This window comes from Tiliqua scincoides, chromosome 2 (genome assembly GCF_035046505.1).
Source record: "Tiliqua scincoides isolate rTilSci1 chromosome 2, rTilSci1.hap2, whole genome shotgun sequence".
Lineage (NCBI taxonomy): Eukaryota > Metazoa > Chordata > Lepidosauria > Squamata > Scincidae > Tiliqua > Tiliqua scincoides.
This window is the reverse complement of record NC_089822.1, coordinates 152878164-152905350: the sequence shown is the minus strand read 5'-3', so window position 1 is coordinate 152905350 and position 27187 is coordinate 152878164. Positions and strand designations below refer to the sequence as shown.

General features: G+C 44.9%; 1 protein-coding gene across 2 annotated transcripts; it reads left to right on the top strand.

Moving 5' to 3' along the window:
* Positions 1–12927: 12927 nt before the first annotated feature.
* MAFG (MAF bZIP transcription factor G) lies at positions 12928–25477 on the top strand. 2 transcript variants are annotated; one of them, XM_066617793.1, is made up of 3 exons: positions 12928–13012; positions 19218–19279; positions 19362–25477. In XM_066617793.1, the coding sequence occupies exons 2-3, from the start codon at positions 19244–19246 to the stop codon at positions 19812–19814; spliced, it is 489 nt and encodes a 162-aa protein (XP_066473890.1). In that variant the 5' UTR covers positions 12928–13012; positions 19218–19243; the 3' UTR covers positions 19815–25477. The 2 variants fall into 2 exon arrangements, with proteins under 2 accessions (XP_066473890.1, XP_066473891.1); XM_066617794.1 differs by lacking the exon at positions 12928–13012 and adding an exon at positions 13151–13209.
* The last annotated feature ends 1710 nt before the right edge of the window (positions 25478–27187 follow it).

Below are 27187 nucleotides of genomic sequence, written 5' to 3'. Positions count from 1 at the left end.
TCATGCTTTTCCCCAATTACTCAAGGAAGTTTTTTTCCCCTATCCCTTTTCCTTCACACCACTGTCCACTCCCCTTTTGCCACAACTTTGTTGTCCTCTCCCCAATCTTGTTGTTTGATACATGTTTCTGGATGATTATATAAAGATGGTAGGATCTTTACCTGCCTGTAGATAGGAGATGTAGCTAAGTGATATCTCAGATTGAGGCTATAATCCTAAATATACTTATTATGGAGTAAGCCCTTTTTAACACAGTGGAATTTATTTCTGAATAAAAATGGGTAGGACCACACTGCTAAAGGTTAATTCAAAAGCAGGGAATCCATGAACATCACCAATAAATTAAAAATGCGTACCAAACTTGCCTGTCAGGTAAATCAAGAGGTAAGTCATTCAAGTAATGTTACCAAAGAAAATAATAAAGCAATGAAACCTGCTACAGATGCCTTCACAGAATTATTAGATTACTTTACAATAGCAAAATGTGCAAAGCGAAAACAGAATCTCGCTGTGATCCACAACAATAGACTGGAAGTTTACACAGGTAAGCTTGTTGGCATCCTTCAGTCTCGGAAGACTATGGTGTCACGCTCTGAATGGTGGTTCTGGAACAGAGTGTCCTCTCCAGTGCGCGAAGCCTGGGTAAAGTAGGTATGGAGGATAGGCTGTTACCCATGCAGCAAATCCCCCCTCTCCACGTCGCTGAAATGGTCCAATGGAAAGGCAGAGGCCAATACGGTTGGTGCCAGCGGCGTCGCAGGAGTTGCCAGAACGTGACTGTGTTCAGCCATGAACTGCCTCAGGGACTCCGGCTCCAGATTTTGCCTCGAGGTTGACTCCTGAAGCCTTTTCCATAACTGGATGTAGCCACAAGGCAGTGGAGGTTTGGGATCAGAGTTTTCCTTCTCTCAGATGAGCCGCCTTCCCAGGCTGACGAGTCCCATCTACCCGGTGGCTGTTTAGTCGCCTCTTACGACAAGTACAGCCAAACTGAGGGCCTATTCTTATCCCCAGCCCCCAGGGGAAACAGGTAAGCACAGTGTTGCTTTTTAGTCTAACAAGGGTATTTTTTGTCACTGACTGGAAGAGATTGAGACTTTTCTGTTCTATGTACCCTGGAAGGAAAAAGGTGGAAGGCATATTTCTTTGGATTATCAGAGATCATACAGAATTTGCAATCAAAAATTAATCTGATGTGCCTGATGCTGAGAATATGAAGAGGGAACAAAATTGTTATGTTTATCTACCACATTACCAGAACATTAATCGTGATGAATATTCCAACCATGTGGGTGCATACTTTCATTTCTTCTCTCCATGACAGATATCTTATAAACCACACATTAAACATGTAGTTTGGCCTGGTCATTTCTTTAAATTATAAATAGCAGTCATAGAAGGGGGTGAGACTACAAGGTTGTGTTCCCCCCCAACCCCTTTCCCTCTCACTACTGTCCTCACAAAAATTGTCACCACTACCACACCAGCTATCTGCCTCAAATGGGAGTGCCTTCTGTTATAGTAATGGTTTATTTTTAAAATTAAATGCATCCAAGAGAAGGGCCATACACCTGGGTGTTCTCCGACAAAGGAGGAAGAAAGTAGGCTTGTGGGTGCTTATTGCTTCTCGGAGGCACTGAGCTAGCAATAGCAGCTACAGGTTTTCTTCCTGTGGATCATGTTATGGTGTAAGTAGCATTTACTGTGGGCTCACAGTGTGTAAGCACAGACTGAATGATCATCTTAAGAATGAAGAATAATTGGACCACCTAACTGTGAGCAATGGAACAGCTATTTGCTGTAGGGCAAACACCATGGTCATGTGGATTTGGGCCATCATGTACCTTCTCCTGAATATAAGATGTCTGTCTGCTTGTGAACAAAGGGCTTGTGGTAAAAGGGGAAAGTACTCTGCTTTAGTCTTCTTATCTGTATATGGTCTTCACAGAGGAAGAGCTACTGTTGATTAGTAGTATCCTTCAAGGAACACTAGTGTGTGTGTGTGTGTGTGTGTGTGTGTGTAGTAAGCTGGAGAAGGTTTTGCCAGGAAACTGTAGATTTACTGAGCTGCTTATTTTCTCTGCTGAATTATGATCACACCAGTGGCATCACTAGGGTTTGCACCACCAGGTACAGGAGGCCAGCATGTCACGCCCATGATGGACTTCCTCTCATGCAGTGGGTGGGGCAATGCCCTGGACAATGGGTGTGGTGACGCATCATCACCCTGCCCCCATATCTTTAAAATTGCACCTTTAAATTACAATATCATACACACAGCCTAGATGTATGTACTTGTGTATTTCTGTAAAAAGAAACAGGAACAAATGTACAAACAGTGCAACACTTGGTGAACAACTCCAGAGTTTGTCACTATGGTTTGGTCACCTGATGTGAGAGTCATTGCATGATGGACCTCTTTCTGTACCATACCATACAGAATAAATTACAGTATCATACCCACAGCCTAAATGCTGTGGCATCACTAGGGTTGGTGTAAATCCTATTTATGTATTTATTTTAATATATAATACTACAGGTCACCCAACAAATCAGTCACCAACAAAGAACCAGCGGCCAACTTGATGATACTCGCACAACTGGATAAGAGTTCTGATATTTGCTCTGATAGATGGAAGTGAGAACTGACTCATACTAACACTTTATTGGTTCCCTGCTGTGTCATTACAACACCTCATTGGCTCTTGGAACAATTAGTCTCATTGGTCAGTTCTGAAAATCTGCATTTGTTACATAAGGCAGTTGTGTTTTCCTTTTCTGGTCTTTTGGCTATAACTTTTGTTAGCATAGAGATATTTCAAAGTGGCTTGTTTCATTGCATTCTGTATGAAATTCTTCATTGTATGATGTATAACATGATGGTATTCAAAAATACCAAGATTTTACCATTTTTGCCAGTGGTGGTGTAACCTACCCTGTGCGCGTTGCCCAGTGTGGCCTACACCCCCTCGCATCTCCCTAGTGACACCACTCTGATACAGGCACAAAGACTTAATCTATTTTGCCTCTCTACATTTCTGTTGTGAAATTCCAGTTTTCCACTGGAATAAAGCACTTCTGACTTTATTCCAGATTCCAGTATCTTTCTCCTCTACGCATATGCGTATTTGCAGACTTCATCCTTTGACAGAGGTCACAGGGGCTTTGTGGAAAAGGTTAGGTTACACTCCTATATGCATTTACTTAGGAGTAAGCCTCTTTGAACTCAATGTGACACACTTCACAGTAAACATGTGTGAGATTGCAACATGTCTATACTTGTAATTGAAAAGAGACTAGAACAGGGATAGATTCTGCTATAACTGTTTGAGTGCTTTTCAGCTGTCAAGATTATGGTGTTAGCTTTCACATTTGCCTGCTGCAAGGGCAATAATTTTGTATGGTTTCCCTGTTATTATGTGTAAGTACTTAACACCCACATACTGTAGCATAGGTCAAGGTGACATGGCATGATGGCCTCTTTCCTGTTTACCTTTAAATTAATGCTGTTGGAATAGTTCTTGTAGAACTGTATTTCTAAAATATAACATCAGAATTAGGATATTGATTTGGTTAATGGGTTGTTTCTGCAGTTCTCAAACTTTTCAGCCTCTGGGCCCCTTTATACTTCTAAACAGAGTCTTAGGGGAACCCCTATGGCACAGGTACTGAGTCTTGGGGAGCCCCAGTGTGCTGGCGCATTGCAGTGTGATACAGTACTGAACAGATGGCAGCTACTTGTAGTGTGCTGGTGGAGCCCTTGAAAGGGTCTCAGGAAACCCCAGGGCTCCTAGGAGCATGCTTTGAGAAATGCTGGGTTATTTGAAAATGCTGCTTTAGTGCTAAAGCCACTAATGAACATGTCTGTCTACAGAAGAATTAAGGTTGCCTACCAAGTTAAAGAATTTTTGTTGATTAATCATCTGTCCTTTTAATATTACTGTAATAACATTTGCATTTACTTTCTTATTACAAAAATGCAGTACAGTGTCTTTTTGAGGTACTGAATTAAATTAACATACATCTAATATTTTCTTGTTCTCTATTATAGCAACATGTCAGAACTACCAAAGCTTAAAAAAAATTAGCAAGTGCACCTTTCATTCTTCAACCACTGGTTAAGCAACTGAGGGTGTAATCCTAACCCCTTATGTCAGTGCTTTCTAGCACTGGCATAGCTGTGCCAATGGGACATGTGCTGCATCCCACAATTGGGTGTCACTCATGGAGGCCTCCTCAAAGTAAGGGAATGTTTGTTCCCTTACCTCAGTGCTGGAAAGCACTGACATAAGGGGTTAGGATTGTGCCCTGAGAGGGCAATCCTAGGCATGTCTACTCAGAAGTAAGCCCCATTCAGTTCAGTGGGACTTCCAGGTATATATATATATGTGTGTGTGTGTGTAGGATTATAGCCTAAGGGGCCCAATTCTATCCAATTTTCCAGTGCCGGAGCAGCTGCGCCAGTGGGGCATGCACTGCATCCTGGGGGGGGGGAGGAAGTCACAGAGGTCTTCTCAAGCTATGGGAACATTTGTTCCCTTACCTTGGGCTGCATTGCGGCTGCACCGGTGCTGGAAAGTTGAATAGGATTGGGCCCTAAGACTGCAATCTTATTTATACTTATGTGAGAGTAAATCCTGCTGAATACAGTGGGACTTACTTCTGAGTAAATGGACTTAGGCTCACATTATAATATTGATATCTTTTGCACATTTACTTAGGACCATTTTTCCAGGGTAGGCAGTTCTGTTTCTTCTTCCTGTTTAAGAAAATGGAAAGCTGCCATAAGTGGCTGAAATTGAGAATGATCAATGAAAGAAGGGGCTGTTTCCTTTTCCATAAGGAGAAAATAGTTGAAAAGCAAAAGGTTAAACAGTCCATTTTCCAGACCCAGACCCAACTAATCCTTTCCTGAAACTTGCAACCACTGGACACTGCTTTAGATTTCAAAGAGAAAACATTGTAGAAAAGCTAAATGTACAGGTACATCATGTGCACTGTGGCCCTTAAAAGTACATTATATTTAATGAAGTGGGATTCCTGATGACACATACAGAGGTGCAGACATTGCTGGTTTTTTATTAAGTTTTATTGGCATTTTCAAAAGGACTCTTAACAAATGACCCATTTCAAGAACACACACCTACCAATACTGCCTCTCTCAGCCACCTCTTGTCATCCAAGCATAAAGAAGGGGGGAGAAAGGAAAGAAGTAGAAATGACCCAGCTAACACACATGCTGTACACAGAATACTACCAAGTAGTAACAACAGCAAGACTAAAAGACTACCATGTGCCATTGAAGAGAGATCCAGAAAAGCAGACCACCTAGGTGGGAGTTACTCAGGTGCTCTGTTTTAATTATTGGCCCTTATTTGCAAGGTGCACCATGTCTTCAACCGAAAAAACTATCTGAGGCAAGAACCTGGACTTCCAGTAGGAAGAGAACCTTAGCACAAATGGCTTATCTGTTTTGGTTATAGCTAGCTATGCTACAAAAATGTCTCAAGCAGGGCCTATGAGAGGAATTTTAGCAGGGGGTACAAAGTTTCTTCTGGGCCCCTTCTCAAAAGGAAAGGGGGGACAGTGGGAACAGGCAGAACAGGGGGCAAAATAGGGCGGGGGACAGTGCTGACAGCCACAAGTCTGTGGACCTCAGGTCTTCTAGGCTTATTGATGCAGAACCCAACTCTACCTGATCTTGTGCCATTGGCAGCTAGATAGGTGCAACCTATTTATCCACGGATTTTTTTTATCTGCAGATTTGTCTCAACTGCAAAAAGATTCTGCCTGGTACAGGCAGGGAATAGCCATGGAGCCATGGAAAAGGCTCCCCTTGTGAAGGAACAGTAAGACTCCTGGAGGCAGCAAAGAGACTGAAGAGGGGAAGGGGGGGGTGAAAACCTCTGTAGCCAGAACACCTGCAGCAAGGTGGAGCTCTCACTCACACACACACACACACACAGGGGCAGGTGTGGTAGTAATGGGATTACTTTAAAAAACCCAGGAAGTGTTTGCCTAATCCCCCCCTTCAGACTGAGATGGTGCAGGCTCTCCATGCTCCAGCCTACAGAAACAAAACAACCCAGCAAGCCACAGTATGAGATTTAGGCTACAATCCGATCCACACTTTCCTGGGAGTAAGCCCCATTGACTACAATGGGGCTTACTTCTGAGTAGAAATGGAGTCTTAAAAGCTCAGCATCCCACTTGTGAAAGATGCGGGACAGCTGGCAACAGGGAGGGCTGAGTAGGGAGCAGAGGCAAAGGAGCGGAGGGAGAGTCGATTGAGAACAGCTGCCTTAGTTTCCTTCCATACCCAAGTGTCAGGCTGCAGCTTACTTGCTTAACTCTATGCAATTTAGCACAATTTTCTTAATGCGCTGGGTCACAGAACGGAACTCAAGCACATAAATAGGCTCCACCTGTAATATGGAAAAACAAATACCCTCCTAAGTCTCTCTAAAATTTTTGAAATATAGAAAATCGATTGCAGAAAATTAGCATAATCGTATTTAGGCTCACACTAGAATGGATTAAAATGAACTTCTGCAGTAGCTGTAGCCCCACAGCTGGGCCCCTGAGCTTCTATATACTCCTTCATGGTTATGGGATCTGCAAGCCAAAGAGCTACTATAGCAGGCCAGTTTCCTCCCAGATTTGACACTGTGTTAAGGAGGGTCATGGATGCTTTCCTGGGCCTGGTGTGTATGGCTTGCAGCAGCAGTTAACACTGCATGCATGTGGTTGTGCCCCAGCATTATGTGCTGGCAGCGATTTCAGGTGAGATAGGAAAATATCAAGTCCCAGGAACTTTCTGGGCCCCCTTTCTGACCCTGGGCCCGGGTACAAATTACCCCCTTTACTGCCCTCTCCTGGGCCCTGATCTGAACTGGGCCAGAGTTTCATGTGGACTGCTCATTTTTAAAAATGAAATTGATAATTGGGTCCCATCAGGTCTTCATTGTTAGGCCACCATTGCTTGTACCTGCTATACTACAGGACTGCCGCCTCAGCATATTTGTAGAGATAACTCCTGCTTAGACCCCCAGGAGGGAGAGGTGACAAATAGGAATAATCAAGATGCAGTGTCACTTCATGTCAGTTCTGTTTTTCTTGTCTTACGCACTCAAGTCCAACTTCCTCTCACTTTTGAATGAGATGATGCATTTATGCAGTGTGTGTGTGTGGCTAAAAGGAGGAAGCATTATTTTCTCTTAGTATTCTGGAAGAAGCAAAGAATTGGGTTCAGACTCTCTCAGTCCTTTGGCACAGTGGTTTTAGGTAGTGCCTCTTTTCTGCACTTGGAGCATGCCGCAGCATTCCTGTCCCAGGCACCTAAGCAAGAAACAGCTGTGAGAGCCACTTTCCTGCATCAGCACTTTCAGTCCAGACCTCGCTGCTCCCTGCAATTTCCGCAGTTTTGAGAAAGTGTAGACACAGCAAAGTCTGAACAGAAGTGTGGAGAGGGGGGAGCATTCCTAAGGGAGGAGGAGGACAGCTCTGCAAAGTGGGCAGTAGAAACATGTCCTGAGGTTTGATCTGGTTGTTCAGGAAGGTGGAGGAAAACAGAAAGAAGCCTGTGCAGAGTTCCTCATTCTCCTCCTTTCCCCAGTTCCATAAGCCTTCTGTGTAAAGTAGCCTAATTAACCAGCCACCCAACTATTACCAGTGCAGTATGATGGTCTGCCTTTGGCAGGTAGCAAGTGCCCAATGCTAGACAATGAATTTCTAGCATTGCCACTGAGAAACCAAGAGCCACCAGAGCTTTTCTTTCTTGAATATACAGTACCTGCTGTTTTTGAATGGCAGATAAATGGCAGCTATTGCTCTTAGAGAGAGGCTGCTCCTAATCTTGTTCAGGCAATTGTGGGAAGACAGAATGCCTGTCAAGAGTCCAGCCCATGGCTGAATATATGTCATTGAGACCATGAATATTTTGTGACGTTGGGGTTTTTTTCCTTTCTTTTTCTTTTTTTGTGAATCAGCTAGGATCTGGGCCAGAGAGCAAAAGTCCCTTTGACAGTTCAAGTAAGCACCTGCAGGCTGAAAGGCCCCTTCTGCACAATCATCTTCTGGCTTCAGGCTCCTTTTTTTTTTCCTTTTTAGCAGCAGGAAGACAGGAGCTAGAGGGCTCTGATAACTAGGGTTAGTTGCAGAATTGCTGGATGAATGATTACTCCACTCATGAGGTAAGCACTGCTGGGCAAAATGCAGAGATGGGCAGAAATGGTTTGGAAGTCTTTCCAGTAAGCAAGTCTCCCTGGCTCTTGCAAATCACTTCCTAAAGTGCTGGCTCAGGCACACTTCTTGTGGTGAAGCTGTGTACAGGTACAACCCTGTACAAATTAGAAGGATAAGAACTGCCAGTCATTCTACAAGGTGTTTAGAAGGGCATTCTGAGTCCTGCTGTTCTGGATGGATCAGGTACAGACTTGCCCACTTCAAGACTTAAATAAGAAGGATCCCTTGGATGGAAAGATATCCTCATCGAACTGTCCTTCCAAGTGGTTTTTCAATAAGCAATCCTGCAGCTTTTTTTGCTGTGCCATCAAGTCTGCACCTCTCTAACGTAGGGCACAATCCTAACCAACTTTCCAGCACTGGCATAGCTATTCAAGTGGGGCATATACTGCATCCTGCAATCAGGGGGCAGGCATGGAGGCATCCTCAAGGTAAGGCAATGTTTGTTCCCCTGCATTGGAGTTGACCCAGGCAACCTAATCCTTGTTTAGGATTGCGGCCATAGATGAGAAGCAGCTAAAAGCTGAATTCCTCCAGCAGCAAGGCTTAATCTGGGACTATATTGAAGCCTGGAGCCTGATCTTAGTGTCTGGTACTGTCTGAAACATGTGGAATTAGCCCATGACATTTTGTTGCCTGAAATGGAGCACCAAATGATGCCATCTCCCCTTTCTCTTTCCAGTGCTTTCCTTCTTTCAAAACTTTCCCCTTTCCTTTTCTATTTGGAAGTAAAGAGAAACAGAAGCCTGCTGCTATTTTGTCTTCTTCCTGCAGCAGAGTGGGTGGATGCTACGCTGCCCTGAGAACCAGCCACCCATATCTGTTGCCTAAGGTGTCTTGTGGAACAAAAATAGAGAACCATGCTTCCAAATCTCTGCTGCTAGCCTTGGTACAGGTTTTGTACCAAGGTACAGGTATAATGTACCAAGGTTTTGTACCTCTCTGCTGCTAGCTTTGGTACAGGTTTTGAGGTCAGGAGCAAAGCTTTCAGGAAAACTGGCACTCCAGCATCCCTTTTAAATGAAATTATTGACAGCAGGTTTTACTATTACTCTCGGCAGCGGAAATGCCAATATTCTGTAACTTTTCTCTTCCTCAACTTGTGTTCCTTCAAAAAACAGAAGAACAAAACTTTTGCATGCTAAAGATGCATCTTTTTGCAACAGATGTAAAGCCCCTGATGCAGCCCTTTTGCAAAGTCTTCAAAATCAGGGAACAGAGGATGCATAGGCCAGGAAACATGTTGTCTCCCAGAAGTGGTAGGTAGCCATAATGGTTCATTCAAAAGAACCTCCCCAAGTCACAGTGTGGGGATACCTTTATGAGGACCAACCAAAATGACACAGTTGTAAGCTCTGAGTAGAGCATTTCTCTGGTAAACTCAAAAGTTTGCTGCTTCTGAATTATAGGTGCAAACCTCTGTATGTCTACTCAGATGTAAGTTCCATTGAGTTTAGTAGGACTTACTCTCAGATGTGTTTAGACCTGCAGCCTTTGTGTAGTTTTAGTTAAGAAAGGTATTACCAGGCTGTAGCTTCTTTAGTCTGTGGCCTTCATTGTCATTGTCAAAGGGGTTTTAGGGCATGCCTACCTCTGTGAGATACACTTGGCATAGTCTTTGTCACTCAAGCAGAGGCACATACATAAGCATCCCACACTGTTCAAAGTTTCTCCTCCAAGCAGGCAATAGGGCAATGAGGAGAGGAGGAGTTGCATTGCCACTCCCATATTCTGCAACCAGATTCTTCTTTGGATTGAGCTGTTTTATCTATGAAAGCATTCCATTGCTCCTTAAGTGGATCCTATGTGGATGGTGAACTGATTGATGACTGCACCAGGGTCCTTGTTGTCTTGACTGAATTTATTGTGGCCAAATCGTAGAGGTCCAAGCTGCCTCTAACTTGTCTCCAAAGGGCTGGAGGCAACTGCAACACGATTTGCAGATCACCAAAATGGGGCCTGCCCATGAAACTGTGGCAAAGCTCTAGATAGCAATCTGATGTACCCAGACATAACAAAAAAACCAAAATAAATGGAAATGAACCAGGAAGCCTCATTCAGAATACAGAACAGGAAATGCACTAAAATAGAGGCTTCTCCACTAGAGGGCCTTCAGGCTGGAAGAAGTGATTCCCATTAGATTCTATGGGAAATTTGTTCTAATCTTTGTGAACCAAAAGGAAAACGAAGGAGAGAGCGACAGCCCCCACATCTTTGACAGAGAGCAATCTGCTCAACTGGGGCAGGATTTCAACCTCTGACAAATTTCAATTACAAAGCTGATGCCCTCCAAACACAATCCCTCCATCCTGGACGCACTGAAACAGCAGTGAGAGTTGTTATTCAGGACTTAAAGGCACATACCAGAGGGCCTTTTGGTGTGGGGAATATAACTGATTTTTTATATTTAAAAAAAAAAAAAGATTTAAATGCACTGTGTCTCTGGGCAAACTACTAAACACCAAAATGAAGACAAAATTGCCACTGTCATTGTGACAAAACAAAGCAGCATAGCAGGGAATGTCCTAGATTAGAACTAGGAAGGCTTGAGCTTAAAGTTCTCTCTTAGCCACTTTAGCCCAACCTATCTTATAGGATAGGAGGATATAATTGGTGGAACATAACAATGTACTGTTTAATAAATATCCTTAACAAATAAAATATTAATATCTCTCTTAATATAAACATGACAAACTCAAGCATTCAGGGTTTTTAAAAAATCATTTATTACATTTTTCATCCAAGGATCTCAGGATTAAGTATGTGGTGCTTCCTTTCCCTCCATCATCCTTTTCTTTGCAACAAAGTTGCAATATGGTTTAGAAGTTGCAAGAAGGCCCAATACTATCAAACTTTCCAGCACTGATGCAGCTGTGCCAATGGGACTTGTGCTGTATCCTGCAGTGGGAAGGCAGTCATAGGGAATGCCTTAAGGTAAGGGAATGTTTGTTCCCTTTTGCATTGAGGTTACACTGGCACTGAAAAGTTGGTTAGGATTGGGTCCTAAAGCAGGTCTCTCTCCAGTTGCAGTTTACTAGACAACCTGCTCTGCCATACTGGCAAGGACATAGGTGATCCTTCCCCCCCTTCTCTTTAAATCTTGCCTGATCAACATTGTTCCCACAGCATTCTTTACCCAGTGTGTAATTGGTCTGTGGAACTCCTTGCCACAGGATGTGGTGATGGCATCTGGCCTGGATGTCTTTAGAAGGGGACTGGACAAATTTCTGGAGGAAAGCTCCAGCACAGGTTACAAGCTGTGATGGGAATGCGCAACCTCCTGATTTCAAAGTAGGCTACCTCAGAAGGCCAGATGCAAGGGAGGGCACCAGGATGCAGGTCTCTTGTTGTCTTGAGTGCTCTGTGGGGCATTTGGTGAGCCACTGTGAGATACAGGAAGGTAGACTAGAAGGCCTTTGGCCTGATCCAGTTGGGTTCCTCTTAAGTTCTTATTAAGGTCAAGTACTGGCCTCTAACAACTCTCCTGGTGATGGCGGTCTGCTTCTTTGCCTTTTCAGTGCCTGGGTTTGGAAGGTGGCAGCTGCAGCTCTGCAGTTAAAACTTGTAAGAGGTTACAATCCTGCCTGAGCTGTAGCAAATGGTCTCCACAGCTGTAGGTGAATTTGGGGGGCTGTGTCCATTCCCTATTTCTTTGTTCTTTTGGCTCAGGAATCGTGGAAGATCTGGCGAGGAGGTAGGATGTGGTGTCAGCAGTGGCCCCTTTAAGGGTTAAGGCCTGGGCATGCAGCAGAGGTATGCTGCACAGCTGCTGCAGCTTGAAGACATTGGGGCCCTCAGGCATAAAAGCACCTGATGAAGGGAGAATTTGGTGTGGGTATTAGAAGGAGGAAAGCTTTAGACTGGATTGATGGACTGGGGAACTAATGGAACTACTGATGGATTGATGTGTGAATGGACTTTGGAGACACTGGAGGTTGGTGTGTGGCTGCCATGCCCAAGACCAAGGGGCTGCTGGCAGGAGAGAGGACCTCTGCAGGTTGAACAGAGGAGCTCCCCTGGTGGTGGGGTCCAGCAGTGCTGCAGGCAGAACTAGGATCATTTTTGAGGAAAGAAGGGGAGCTAAGGAGCTCAAAGTGGGCATAATTCTCCAGGCGGAGCTGGGGTGGGAATCTGGCAAAACTGCACAGCTACTCAGAAGTCAGTCCCAGGGGAGTCAGTGGGGCTTCCTCCCAGGAAATGTGGCTGGGACTGCAGCCCCAGAGCCCCCTCCTAGGCAGGTCTCCTCAGAAGTCAGTCCCTTCGCCCTTGCTCCCCCTGGCGCCTTCTCCCTTGCAGCCTAAGGCTGCAATCTTACACACTTACCTGGGAGTCAGCCCCACTGAACTCAGTGGGACTTACTTCTGAGTAGACACGCACGGGCTTGGGCTGCAAGCTCCCTTGCCCTGAGGCCCCTCGGGTGGGGAAGGGGCGGCTTCCGTGCCCAGCGAGGGCCTCGTCCGCCTCGCGCTCTTCCTCTCCTGCTCGCCACGTGAGCCTCCAACTCCCTCCCCGCCAACCGCCACCTTTATTAACTTCCTATCTATATGTGTATGCAGGGTCCAAAAAGCCCCCTCCGGGCGCCTCCCCTTTAAGGCTCGGGGCGGTTGCGCCGGGCGGCTTCATGAATGGAAGCACGTGACCCAAACATCACGTGACGCGTCCGTGAGCGGCGGCGGCAGCGGCGGACCCCGGACTCTCGGTCCCTCTCTGCGTGGCGGCCTTCCCCCCGCCCCGCCCCGGCTCCCCCCCCGGCGGCACTGAGCGGAGGGTGAGCGGTTGCGCGGGTGGTGGAGGCTGCCTGGCTTCCCTTGGCGGGGGGCGGGCGTGCCCCCCTTGCACGCGGGAGGGGGAGGGAGCGGGACGCGGCTCCTCGAAGTGGAGCGCTTCCATTTGGGGGGCGGTCGATGTTGACGGAGCGCGCGGCCCCCCGCTGGTGGCGGGAAGGGACAGAGGTGGGTCGCCCAGGTGAGTCCTTCCGAGCCCCCCCCCGTCTCTTGCGCTGCGCCTTCCTCGCTTGTCGGCCTCGTTGTGTGGCTGTTGACAGGTGGGCGGGTGTGGGGGTCTTCCCCCCGCTCTTCCTTGAGGGGTCTGTGGCGGGTGGTCCTTGTCCCCCCCCCCCCACGGCCGCCGCTGGCAGGAGAAAAACATCACCCCGCCCGTTTTTCCTGGCTCCTTATTGGTCCACTTTTGTCCTTAAGTGGTGGGTCTGGCGGGGGGAGTCACCGGGGTCCGCGCCCCTCAGTCCTGCAGGGTGGATCTGTCTCCCCCGCCTCACCTGGGTAGGGGGCAGCCCCTCTCCGCACCCTCGTGCCTCTCCCTGGGTGCTCCCTGTGTTGTGCAGCCATGTCTGTGACTGAAGGGCTCGTCGTGCTGACTCATCAGGTGTCTGGGTGGGGAGAGAGCAGCGTGCCTGTCGGGTGGGGCTCAGGGAAGGGGAGATCGGGAGAACGCGGAGCACCCGAGCGACTGGGCTCAGCCCTCCTCTCCCCTGGCACGGCCTTCTGCATGCGGAGCCCAGACACTGCTGACTCATCAACATGAGGTCACTGCTAGGTATATGCTGCACAAAGGGCGGTGGGGCTGGGGGGACCTGTTAAAAGGGGTGGCTGGTTGGGAGAGGGGTGACCTGCTGACTCATCTTCTGACAGGGCCCTAAGGCAGAGAAGAGCTGACTGGGAATGGGGTCAGCCTGAGCTTTTGTTTCTTTCTTGTGTTTCAGATGTTGTGATAAAAGTGCAGCTCTCTGTGTGTGGCATGGCATAGGGTGCATGGATGTTTGGCAAAACTTTGAGCGATCCTTTCCTAAGAACTCTCATGGATGGTGGGGGGGCTGGTTCTTGCAGTTCGCATTCTCTATCCTCTTGTGTTCCTGGGGGTCTCGGCCCTTCTGCCTTTCGGCTAGTTTTACAGCCTCCATCAAACAGGAGGTCCTGAAACTGCCACTTCTCTTCTTGTCCATGTTGCCTTTGTGAGACCTTCTCAAGGGCTCTGTGAAGGAGCTTTGTCTGCTCTCACCTGCACAGAAATGCAGATCTCTGTTCGGAGCCTGTAAAGCATTCTGCTGATTTGTGCAACAAAGCACGTCTGTGCAACAAGTGCAGGGTGTCCTCTGCTGAGTCCCTAATGGGAAGTCTTCTCAGCAAAGCTAGCTGAAGCATTCCGTCATTTACAGCCACAACTCTGGAGGGCAGCCTGTCCTCTACCAGTCTCCTAGTGGCTTAGCTGCTGGGGATGGGCAAGTTATTCACTACTTTGTAGATGGAATAGCTTTCTGCATATCCTCGATCTCATGTACTTTCCCAACTAAAGTGAGTGGAGGCAATGTAGGCTTCAAAACGAAAACAGTTCTCCTGCAACACTGTATCCTCAAATATGGGGCGCACAGGCAATTCTTACTCTCTCTGTGGAGGAACTGTGGGAGAGAGAAATCCGTTTTGTTCCAGGTCTCATAGTAGTAAGGTAGGCGGTGGTGCGCAGCCTGTCTTGTTTCCCGTTTTGGTGCCTATGAGTCTGCAATATGGACTTAATGTGTTCATGGAATATTTAAATTATTGCTATGACTTATTTTGTCTTGTGGCAAAAGGGAAGCACAACAAAGGTGTGAAACAAGAAACTCACAAAGAATGATTTAAAAGTGTAGGGACAGATGAGCAAATTATGTTTTAGTTGCGAGCATGACTAGCTTTTCAATGATAGTAACAATGTGAGTGTGGTGATCTTCTAAGAGTGTGTACAGAGAGCTTTAATTTCTGATTAATGGGTCCCTATCCCCTTCAGCTGTACTGAGTAAGAAGCACACTCATGAAAAGGATTTCTGCATTGTTTTGTACATGTCAGAGTATTGGGGAAAACTCTGCCAGGAACTGGTCATGACTACTTAAGGAAGGCAGAATTCTCTGGTGAGTGATTGCTGCTGGAGATTTTACTGGCTAAGCACCTGCTTTCAAGTTTCTTTGCTAGGTTAAATACTCTAACAAAAAGAGAACAATGCACATTTAGGATTGCTGGAAAACTTTATTGTATGATGGTCTGGATAGGTTTTACCCAGGTACAGAGTAGTTATGAAACTGGTCTTTGTGCTATACCCAATGCAGGCTGTTGTCCCAGCTCCTAGTTCTCCCTTGTTGTCATGCCCCACTACTATTTCATCCTTTACAGCTGGGCCTTCTATGATGGGGCTGTGCTGCTGGAATGGGTGACGTCACTGTGTTTACACTGCTTTGATGGCACAGCTCTGTGAATCAGGAATGTTGAGAATGGGGCCTGTGTTGAATCATGCACTTGCTGTCAGTGCTGTTGTGAGCAAAGAATTGGTGGTGCTTGTGCTGAGTGCAGGCCTTTTGAGTTCTGGCAAAATGTGTTGAGGCTGCACTTTTTTCCTTTGCAGCCGTCGCACTTGGCACTTTCCAGTGTGATCTTTCTTCGGGAAGCTGTCAAAAAGCTGAGAAATCAGCAGTCTGGAGAGTTAGACCAAGTTTATCTCTGTCTGGATGCCAGTTCTCTCTGGCTGTCCTTCTCACATACATTAACGGTCTCTGTGGTCAGGGCTGTAGAAAGGGCCCAGTGTTGCCCAGCGTATGTGCTTTGCCCTTGGGTATGGAAAGCAAAAGTTTTGGTAGGTTTTCCCATCTCTTGATGGCTTTTCATGAGCCTTCTTAACTGAATCTTCTAATAGCACAGATTATGCTTGCCTTGGACACAGAATAAACATTCCTCTTCCTTATTTGACACACCATAGGATTTTAAGTTCTTAATTTGTTATGGAGATTTTGTATCGTATTTTATGTCATTCCATGAGAGTCATTAGGGCTCATTGCTGTGTCCCATTTCTTGTTCATATCATTTCCCACATGGTGAGGACAGACTGCAAGCAGTGACTCCTCCCAGGCCACATTCTTCTGTATTGTCTCCTCAGTTGCTGAACTGCATTTTCAGCACTGATTAGCACATATTGAATACCTGGATTTGTCATCTCGGAGGACTTACCAAGTAGGCTTGGCACTAAGCATGTTACTTTCCCCCCAAGTTAGTATTTTCCCTGGAATTTCAGTTGAATATCACTTATCCTTGGTACTGTGAATGTAAGGAGATCCTTATTTGTGCTGGATTCATGGGTATAAGATTGATTGGAAACTTTCAGTTTTCATGTGAGCACAAGCAGTGGTGCTTAACATGCTCTCTGCTGTCTCACAAGTAAAACATATAACAGGAGAAGAAGTTTGGTTAGAGTATCTTCACTGTGACTGAACAGACAACTTTCAATTTACAATTCTGCTCCTGGAGAGCTATGACTGCAAACAGGTTCTTAGACAGAACAAAATTGGTAAAATGAAAGCAAAATGTTTTACACTGGAAGGTGTACCTTGCATGCCTTGAGCCAGTATTGAAATAGTATGGTTTTTAAAACAGTGTTATAATGTTAGAGGAAGGCTTTTATGTTATGATTTTTGTTTGTAGGAGATGACAGTGCTGCATCTGTCCTTGTCTTCTCTGAATCCGAGACCTTGGTGGTGGTGTGGAATAGCATCACATGACAAACTGTGTCACTTTAGGATCAGTAATTGTTTTAGAACCTTTTTTTTTCTTTGGAACTGACAAATAAGTTGGTGGATCCCCTTAGGAAGACAGTTGGGGCTCACTGTGTGACAGTACAGTAAGCCTTTAATCAGTGACCACAGCAGTGTCCTTTGGGCATAAGCACTTTGCTTGTCAGCAGTTGTTCAGTGCTGTAGGAATATCCAAGTTGTTGCTTGCCTATTAGTGATCTTGGAAAGCGCTGAAGCCATCCCTTCTGGGGGTGCTGCTAGGGGACTGTTGCTTGGCTTTTGCTGACACTAGCTTGTCTTAATTCTCTGCTATAAATGTGAACTGATGTTTTATGCATTTAACAAACAAGGACATGGGCTGTGTGGGAGAAGCATTTATTATGCCATGTAAGTGCTGATGTTGTGCTTGGTAGGAGGTGGATGTAAAAACACCCCTTGTCTAGATGTATCTCCGACACAGCCCAGGCCAGAGCAGCAGATTTTCTTCTTGCCTAGGGAACAACTGTGGCTTCTGAGCTGTGCCAGAGATAGAGTACCTACTAATGCCTGGTACTGTGTGCATTTGTATGGTTGGGCTACATTTGACCTGCAAGACACAACTCCTCTCTTGCTAAGATCTCAGGTTTTCTGTAGAAGAAAGTACTGCAGCTAGGCTTGTAAGTTTCAGGTTGCATCTTAAGGACAGAATGTCAGAATCCTGCTTTCTTCTGCTCTGTTAAATGAGGTGGGCAATTCTAACTTATACAGATTGGCAAAGTGGCTTATTTCTAGATGCATCAGAATTATTGTAAAGTGCATAGCATTTTCACTGCTTAATATACTAGATGCCAGGATTTTGTCTTAATGACGTTTTGAGATGCTTGAGCATCCTAGTTTGAAACTAGAAAAGATGACTCCAATAATCTTTTGGAATTGGTAGTCCCATAACTAAGGTTATGGTTTGTACATGGCATAAACTTGCTCACAGACATATTTGCATTCCCTTGTGAATGCTAGTAATGTAGTGCTAAATGTTAGCATTCCTCCCACCTAGACTTAAACAGACAATGGGTGTTGAAATTATGAAATAAGGATGCATAATCGGTGTAGTGGTGGTTTTATGGTTTTTAATTGCCTTCAGGTTCCTGAGGTTTAAAAAGAATAAAGCCTGGCTATACTTCTCAAGCTTTTTTCTGAAATCATAACGGTTGGAATCCTGAGAGCCTTAAGCTTCAAGCAAATAAAACCTGCCAGCAAGAGTCTAAATATGGTTGGCACATATTTCCCTAGTGGTGCCACTTCCATGTTCTGGAAGTTTTGGAACAATATGACATGAATGCAGTAAGCTAATGGAATGACTTAGCATAACTGGGTCTGACTTTCATAGCTCTACATTTAAAAAATGAAAATGCTGGGGGGAAAAGTATTTGGTGGGCATACAAATCTGGTGTCTTGTTGCCAAGTCGTGTGAAAACAATTTAGATAGGAGGTCAGCAGATGTTCCCTCCTGGTCATTGAAAACTCACACAGACAACTGCTTTTATGCCAATAAAGGTTAGATAAATACAAATAATTGCTTTTGTGTGTGTTTGCATTCCTCTCCCCACCTCTACTCCCAACATTAGTGGTGAAAGATTAAAAAGAGATCAGACATGATCAGAAGTATGGCAAGGGGAGTAAGTTCTGTTTTTAGTAGCCAGTTTCTTCCATTTATAGCACATGCTTTAGCCTAGCCAAGTTTTCTAGGCTTCTAATGTTCATCATCACCATCTCTTTGCTTCCGTTCCCTACTCTCTGCCTAGGGAGAGATGCAGATGCAGGGAGAGATGTTCCGTTCCCTACTCACTGCACAGTATTTCCCAGACAAAGGAGCTGTTTTGGCAAGATGGGCTAACAGTGTGCACCAGGTTATATAACAGAATACCCTGGAAAAATGCCCCCCAGTCCCTTTCTGTAGTTCATGGGATTCCTAATAGCTCATTTAGCTTTGGTGGCAGCATAGAAAGGGACCCATCTGATTCTCTGGCAAGCCTCTTGAACTGCAACTCTCCTGCTGGGTTATACTATAAGGCGTGTTCTGTGAGCAAGGCTGCTAGTATGCTGAGTCAGCATGACTGGCTCGGCACAGCCGTGCAGGACCCTGGCTGCCAGGCTATTTTTAAATGTGGCTTCATCCTGCTCTGGCTCCTCCCAGGGTTCTTAATCCCCCCTCCTTTGCCATTTGCCTTTAAGTTTTATAGGGAGCTGTGGGGCTGGCAGGGACAGAAGTGTTCGGGAGCTCTTGTAAGTCCCTCAGTTTGGTTCATTCTGCATGGAACATGTGGGAACTCATTCCAACAGTGAACCCTGACCACTTTCTCTGTCCAGTTGCTGGACCAGATAAATTGGTATCTGTGAAGGAGTACTCTGGAAACTGAGTTTGACCTCCAACCACTCTCTTTTTTGCAGAATCTGATTGCAAAGGCTTGCGTGTTATGACGACCCCCAACAAAGGAAACAAAGCCTTGAAGGTAATGGGGCAAAACTGGGGTTTAGCTATGAGTGCCTGTGACCAGAACTCCAGTGATGCATGTGCTCCTTCTGTTCCTGCAGGTGAAGCGGGAGCCAGGTGAGAATGGGACCAGCTTGACAGATGAAGAGCTGGTGACCATGTCTGTGCGGGAGCTGAACCAGCATCTGCGGGGATTGTCGAAGGAGGAGATAATACAGCTCAAGCAACGCCGGCGGACCCTGAAGAACAGGGGTTATGCTGCCAGCTGCCGTGTCAAGAGGGTGACGCAGAAGGAGGAGCTGGAGAAGCAGAAGGCAGAACTTCAGCAGGAAGTGGAGAAGTTGGCTTCAGAGAATGCCAGCATGAAAATGGAACTTGATGCCCTGCGCTCCAAGTACGAGGCACTGCAGAACTTCGCCCGGACCGTGGCTCGGAGCCCTGTCACTCCTGCCCGGGGTCCACTTGCTTCCAGCATGGGGCCCCTCGTGCCTGGCAAGGTTGCCACCACCAGCGTCATCACGATAGTGAAATCCAAAACGGACGCCCGGTCTTAGTGAAACGAGCACTGCCTGGGCTTGTGTGTGCAGGGCAGTTAGGCACAAAGCTCATCCGGAATCCCCAAAGCACAACCCTCTCCCAGATGGCCCAGCCCACACAGGCACATGCTGGCCTGCTTGTCACCACAGTCCCTTTGTTTTTAGCTTTGTTCTGGTTGGTGTGACTGATGGTAATGCAACCCTTCTGTGTGAGCAGAACCTTCTACCCAGGGGTATTCTGGGAACAGAGACTGAAGGACCTCGGTACTCTAGCCAAAGAGATTCTCAGCAGCATGGAATAAATTCTTGGGGCGGAATAGCCCAAAAGGGAGGGCAGAGGTCATAGAAAGTTGGAAGACCTGCTGTCAGTATCTTCTGATGATTTATACCATTCTTCCAGGGTTCTGTGTCAGCTGTCCCGTGTGCTGCTTGTAAATTGCTTGGTAACCGTGGGTATAATGGGGATCGTTTGTGTAACCATTTTTATATTAACATCTAGTTGCGCCTTTTATGTTTAAAGGTGGGATTCTTTAGGACTTTTCCTAAAGGGGGAAGAAAGGGGCAAAACTGCAGTTTCCTGGTGTCTGTGCTGCAAAGAAAGGGAAAGGAGCCAGGAAATGGGCACTGTTGTAGCCTGCCTGCCAGGGAGAAGGCAGGTTATGCCATAGTGTCTGCAGGCAGTTTTGTCCCTAATGTGTTGCACTGAACAAGACCAAAATCACTAGTTGTTTCCTGTGTTTGGAGAGTATCAAGTGTCTCTAGTGTGATGGTTTACACAACCAGTTTATGTGGTTTAAATAGCCCTTTATTTAAAAGAGAAACATTCATTTTAAGAATTATTAAATGATCTAAGTTTCAAAACTAAAATTGGATGAAGAACTTGTATTGAAGAGTCTCCTTTTTAACCTGAAAGGGTGAGAATATTTGATTTGTCATATTCTCGGAGACTTGGCTACCTTAAAAAAAAAAAAAAAAGCAGCTTTTAAAAGTTTCTCGCTAAGTCTTTGTGGCTATGAGGTTGGTTTTTATAAAGAGTTATCAGACTTTATTTATAAATAATGTAGGAAAAAACAAAACAAAAAAAGGCTAGTCCTGTTTGATATCTTTTTGCAATTGTACCAAAAGTGACTTATTCTTGAACTCCTCGCCTGCTTCTTTTGTGCTCCTGTTGTGTTGAATTGTCTGTGCTCTGAGGTCTTGTGTGGCGCTGTGATGTGATGGTGCCAATGGCCATCTTTGCTGTGTGGATGTCCTGTGAGCATTCTTTTTGCTTTTCCTGGGCTGAGTGCAGGGTTTTTCTTGGTCTATGGCAGATGCCCTTCTGAAGGCTCTGTTTCACGAGAGGGTTATCTGTCTGAAGGAATCTCTTCTTGACCCCTGAAAACTGAGGTCAGTTGGTTCTTCTAAGGTGTTACTCAATTAGCTATTGGACACAGTTGCATTCTTCCATGTTGCACATCCCAGTTTGCTTCCTTATTTCCTCCAAAGGTCCAATCTAATGCTGTAACAGGGAGATTAAGGAGGCCGCTGCTCATTAAGCAGGAACATGAAGCAATGACTGAAGAAGGCAACATATTTTACAAATGGGTAAAAAGAACCAGTGTTTCTTAAGATTGGGCTAGAGCTATCATCACTGCTGGTTCACTCCTAGGGCAGGATTTTTTTTGCTGCCTGTGCTATCGTCATTTCCTTCCCCCAGCTGTTCTCTTTTAGGGCATATTGGGAAGAATTTGGGAAGCTGAGCTGAAAATGGCATAAGGGCTAATGTGTGTATGGTAGTCACTGTGACCCAGGAAAGCCCAGCTTCACTGTGTTGTCTTCTGGAAGGCTACCCTCTAGTTGATATGAAGGAGCTATGATGAGTCCTGGAAAGTGGCCAGCAACTAGTTTCTTTTAAAACAGTGATAGTTGCCCTCTGTGGTGCTATGCAGAAATAATTGGTCCACATGGAGCAGGTGGTAGTCCCTTTACCAAGAAGGGATGTACTGTGACCTTAGCTGTATATATTAGAATAACTCTCCATGTGAGCATTTACGTGTTGCCTAGAAAACAGTGCCCTTAGCAGCCAGCATAGCTAGTGATGGCTGTTGAACCCTGGGGTGGCAGCAGAGAACCTTTTGAGAACTACTTGGGCTATTATGCTGGTTAAATAATTGATTGGCAGGAACCAGAGTTTTGGCTGAAACAGGTTTGTGAAAACCTCAGCTGACACTTCCACAAATTCTAGGCCTCATGGTTTCAGGAAACAGATGAATACCTGTTAAATTGGAGTGAGGTGTTCAATCCAAATGTGTTAAAGGATCAAATCTCAATCAGTCAGCTGCCCAGGAACAGCACCTAACACCTTTTTTTGTTTGTTTGGTGAAAACTATGTTCTGCCTTCCAATTTGGTGAAACTAAATTACCAAGGGTCCTCTTTCTTTTGCCTTCTTACTGCAAGAGTTTTACAGCCTGGAGAATCTCCCAGGCAGGGGGGAAAGAGAGCTTTAAAAGAAGATCTTTCTGTCAAGGTTCTTGGCAAACTTCCTCACTCCAAGGAACTTTGTCCCACTGCAAGCTTGCCACTTGAAATAGTAGGCTCAGGCTTCTCTGCATCAGCAATGGTGCTTGTCAGTCCCAGCCTGCCTTTTGAGATGGCAGTCTGAGGTATTTCTGTGCTCCTCTTTGCATATGTAGACTGCAGACAGCAACTCCTGAATGTACAGGAGCAAAGGAGGACAAACTGCAAAGAGAGCATGGAGCTCTGGTATGAACGCATGTTTACTTTGGCTGCAGATTTCTCCAAAATTCATACTTGCACATGGCATGCTACTCCACAGTGCAAATTTTGAAGGAACTGGTACATGAATCGGCAAGCTGATAGTTTTGGCCTACTAAGGCCATAAGATTTCTGACCATGAAAATGATCAAACTGTGGGGACTTTGTTAGGAGTGCTGTGGACCATATTGGTCCTGAAGAGGGTCTAGTAAAGTCCCAGTGCTTGCTTTGTCACCCATGGTTTAAAACCTTAGGTCTCCATTGGTTTCTGTGTGGGACTGCTGTGGCCAGAGATTTCCTCCCTTTTGTTTTATATCCCTCTATTTCTCTTTACATCTCATTTCCTCCGTCTCTTAAGCTGTGCACATCTTTCTTCCTTCCATTGCCTTCCACTTTCTAGTCCTTGCCAAAGAAATCCAAATTTTGTGAAAACCAAACAATTGTGATCTGAGTAAGCAATATTTATTTGTACCTGTCAAATTTGCAAGCCACGATAGCATGTAACTTGGGTTTTCTGGTCACCAAATTGACAAGGAAGGGGTAGGGACTAAAATGAAATTTTAGGTCTCCTGAACATAGTTTGCCTTTGAGAGTTTCATGAAGGGCAGTTACATGGGCTGGATGGCTGAGCTCACATCTAGCAAATTCTAGATGATTGCTGTTCGACCTCCAGAATCTGCCTTTCCTGTTAATATTGGTATAGTCACTGTACTGTGTTTCCTTACAGGCCCATGGAAAGCAGGAGATCTCTGATGGGGCCAAACTTCACATTTTTATAATTCCAGCTTGAGTATTGATGTGCTTTGGCAGGGTTGCCTTTCTGGGTCAGAAGCATCTTTTCAGCAAAATGAATAGTTCCGAAATCTTTGCTGGCTTGCTTAAATCTAAATGCTGTTGTGATCCTGCCATCTTAAAGAATTCTTAACTCCAGTACCTGCTCCTTAGAGATGGCTAGGCTTCCATTGCTGCTTCGTACACTTCTCCACTTAAATTACAGATAGCATGAGGGGTCTGTGCTGAAGGTCTATGCCTAGAGTGTCCTCCTGAAAGCCTCCAGAAGTTGGAAGCTGTCTGCAGCCAGGGTTGGAGAAAGTTCAGGTACTTAACCATGCATATAATTGGGGGTGTATTGAGTATGTTTTGGTTTTGGAATATGTGAAGGACTAAAATGGGGGATCTTCTGACACCCAGGGACCCTTCACGCCTCTCATTTTCCCTTGCCCATTTCCAGTCTGTCTGCTTCTAGTATTCATGAGTTCTTCCTGTGTTCTTCCTATCCCAGGTGCCCTTCTCAAGCCCTTCCCCTTGATTTCTCTTTCTGGTATATAGTGTTCAGAGTGTGATGGTTCTTGTTTTCAAGGTGCTTGTTTGTTTGGTTTTCCTGCTGTGAAGGGTGTTGTGTTTTTTATTTCTCCTCTTTCCTATGGGGCATTTTGTTTGGTGCAGCAGGTGGGGAGCTTTGCTTTCTACCTGGCTGCAGAGCAAACCCATGAAGTGTAATTCCGCCCACATGTGGCTGGCTTGGGGGGGGAGGGGGGCTCATTTATGTCGTGGTGAACTGTGTCAAAGTGATCTATTGGATAATGAAACAATTTCTCTCCAGAAAAGTAAAGGGTAGACTGCAGGCTGGGAGCGAGGGCATTTGAGACGTGGGCCTGGGTGGAGACTGCTCACAGTTTGCACTTGGGGAATGTGCTCTTGGGTTGGCTGTGTGCGTGTGTGCGTGCATGCCCATGCACCTGTGTGCTCATGTGCCTATAAGACACTGCATCTCTGGTATTTCTTGTGTCAATGTTCATTTTTATGTTCCTTGTGCACTTGGCACACTCCAGAGAAGTTGCAGGATGGCATCTCTTTACAACACCTACAATGGAATTAATGTATTTTATATGCCTGGATATTGACAAAAATTTACTCTGTCAGAATTGTAGGTACCTTTTCATTTCCTGCTGATAGAAGCATTTACTGGCAGACCCCCCTCTTCTTGCATTTTCCTGATGTTTCAAGCTATATTTTTGTCACTAAGAATAAGGATTCACAGGAATATTCCTTTCCTGTTTGGTAACATTGCTGCTGTCTCTGATAAAGAAATTGGTAACTGGCTGCTAAAACAGAGTTTTGCTCTTTGTTATGCAGAGAGACCAGAAGAGGATCTCATGCAGCCTAGCTATGAGCTTCAGGCAAGGTCTTCCAAGTGATGAGGAGGAATCTTCTCCTCACACCCCCCCTTCTATTAACTGATGTATATGAACTCTGGATGCTTGTGACTGTGATCTGTATGAATGAGAGACACTATGTAGTTGCTGAGAGAGTACTCATTTCCAGTGAACGTATGGTTCTGCCTGGCTAAGGCAAGAGGAATTGAGATCCCCAAGTGGTTCCAAACTAAATGCTACTTGTTCTTGCCCTTACCCTCACCTGCAGTTTGCTCTGAGTTTATTACACCCTTTGCCAAACTGGAATATTATGGAGAAACAAGATAAATAATATTTAAAGCACTTAATAAGTTGAGCAGAGGGCTGCTCCACCCCATCCTTTGGATATTGAGGATGGGGTCCTTACAAGATGATAAATTTACTGCTGCTTCAAACTGTTTTTTAAAAGGGGAGGGAGGAGTATTCTGATAAAGAATCTCTGTCTCCAAAGCTAATAGAACTGGAGATTAATTCTATGTGCCAGGGGTGTAATAGCATATTGTCAAGTCCTGGGGCTCTCTTGTACAAAGTAGAGTCCAACTAATTAATCAGTATTTATTGCTAAATTATTGTCCTTTTTCAATCTGTAGATATCTGATGATAACTGTTGGGGATTTGTTGCCGCAGCCCCAGTGGAGGTGTTGTTAATTTATTTATGTATATAGTGTATGTTTGTTGATATGAAGCATTCTTTATTTTGTATATGACCAATAAACATCTTTAAAGAGGCTGGTCCCTATGATATTACTGACCAGGCTTGGGTTGACAAATTTGTTTAGTGCTGACAGACACAAGAGGTGTAACTGTTTGCATGCAGTGAACATTAACTTATTCTTTGTACGTATTAGCAATATCCCAGATAATCTGTTTTGGCAGGGTACACATGCAGTTGTTACTCATTCGTTGCAAGCTGTCCAAACAACTTCCTCAAAGTTACACTTTTTTAGAGATGTGTTTCCCCAGCATTAAATATGTTGCATGTCCCTGACACACACAGTTCTTTCTCAGTTAGCATATCCATTGGTATGCTGCCTGTTGTGTGGAATTGTCTTGTCATCTTTGGTGACATCAGGCAATTATCCTATGCTATTTTTTTCTTTTCAGAAATGTTTCCAATAATATGGGTCACCATCAAACTATTTTCTCCTTCAAAAAAAACTAAAACATCAAGGCTACCCCTTCTCTCCCACACTGCCTTGCTCTTTTAATAATCTTTCCTTGATTTAACAAAAGCAAACTGCAGCCAGGCTATTCCCTTGTTAATTTTATGGGCATAGAATGATGCACAACTGACCCTGGAATTGGGCTAATGTGAATATAGCATTAAGAATAAAATACGATATGCTTAATTGCCTGGAAGGGCAACTGGTTTTTGTAGTGATCAGTTCACTCCTCAGGCTGACAAATAAGTTGCATCTCTGATATATCTGGACAGTTTCTCTTGGGGGTCCTAGTGGTGCTATAAATGAAGGTATGCAGCAGGTTAGCAAATAGGCACAAAATGCCTCTTCAGAGCTGTCTGTGAGCAGGTTGAAAGAGCTCAGTTTAAATATATGTATGTGCAGCATCAAATTAACCTTACTTTAAAAGATTCTTAATTGGATTTTTAAAAAATTTCATGGGCTAGTCTTATGCTTTCCAATTAACTCTAGGATTATCTAAAATAGGGATTATTTTTTCTGTCTAGAACTGCAAACCTGTACATAGTTGGGAATAAATTCCATGGGAACTTCTGAGTAAACATGCATAGGATAGTGCTATAAATGTTGTTAGACTTAGAGAGACTTCAGAGACAGGCTTTTATCTTCTGATGCTGTGACCCATTTCTGCTTTTTATAGTCTTTTGCACTTGGCTTGAGATAAGTGTCTTGCATACTTCTAATATTCTAAGACACTTGATGAATCCAATTAGAAATCTTAGACATTGATAGCCTACAGTAACTGATGAGATAAGGTAGCCTGAGATTATTATGGTTGCGGGATTAGCTCTAAAAGTCAGTACTGTAGCTTCAACTAAAAAAACAAACACGGCCTCTAGGAAATTCATATCCTGCAAAGATATATGTTGAAAAGCAACTGTATTATAGCTGCCGCATCAAGAACATACTGTGATGGTAGCACACTCCTGGGTTAATGCATTGCTGTAACATGTACATGGATGACACATCTGTACTGGAACATCAGTTTTTCTTTTCATAAATGCTCATTATTTGGCCGACTGACCATTCAGATACAGGACAAGTGTTTAAGGAACTCTTAACACTGTAAAACGATTAGATTGTCTTGTTCTTTTAGGATGCATGTACTGTAATGCCATAATAATGAACTGAAGAATCCTACTGGATCGTTCACAAGGTTGGATACTATCAGCAAACCTACACACAAACTGAAGGCAAATAGGGGAGGCAAACACGGCTGGGGGCCAACAACTGGTATGC

Excerpts from the sequence above, each read along its gene's own strand:
- MAFG (XM_066617793.1), top strand. The coding sequence starts at position 19,244 with ATGACGACCCCCAACAAAGGAAACAAAGCCTTGAAG. Across the intron at positions 19,280-19,361 it reads AAGGAAACAAAGCCTTGAAG|GTGAAGCGGGAGCCAGGTGA; the intron begins GTAATGGGGCAA and ends CTGTTCCTGCAG.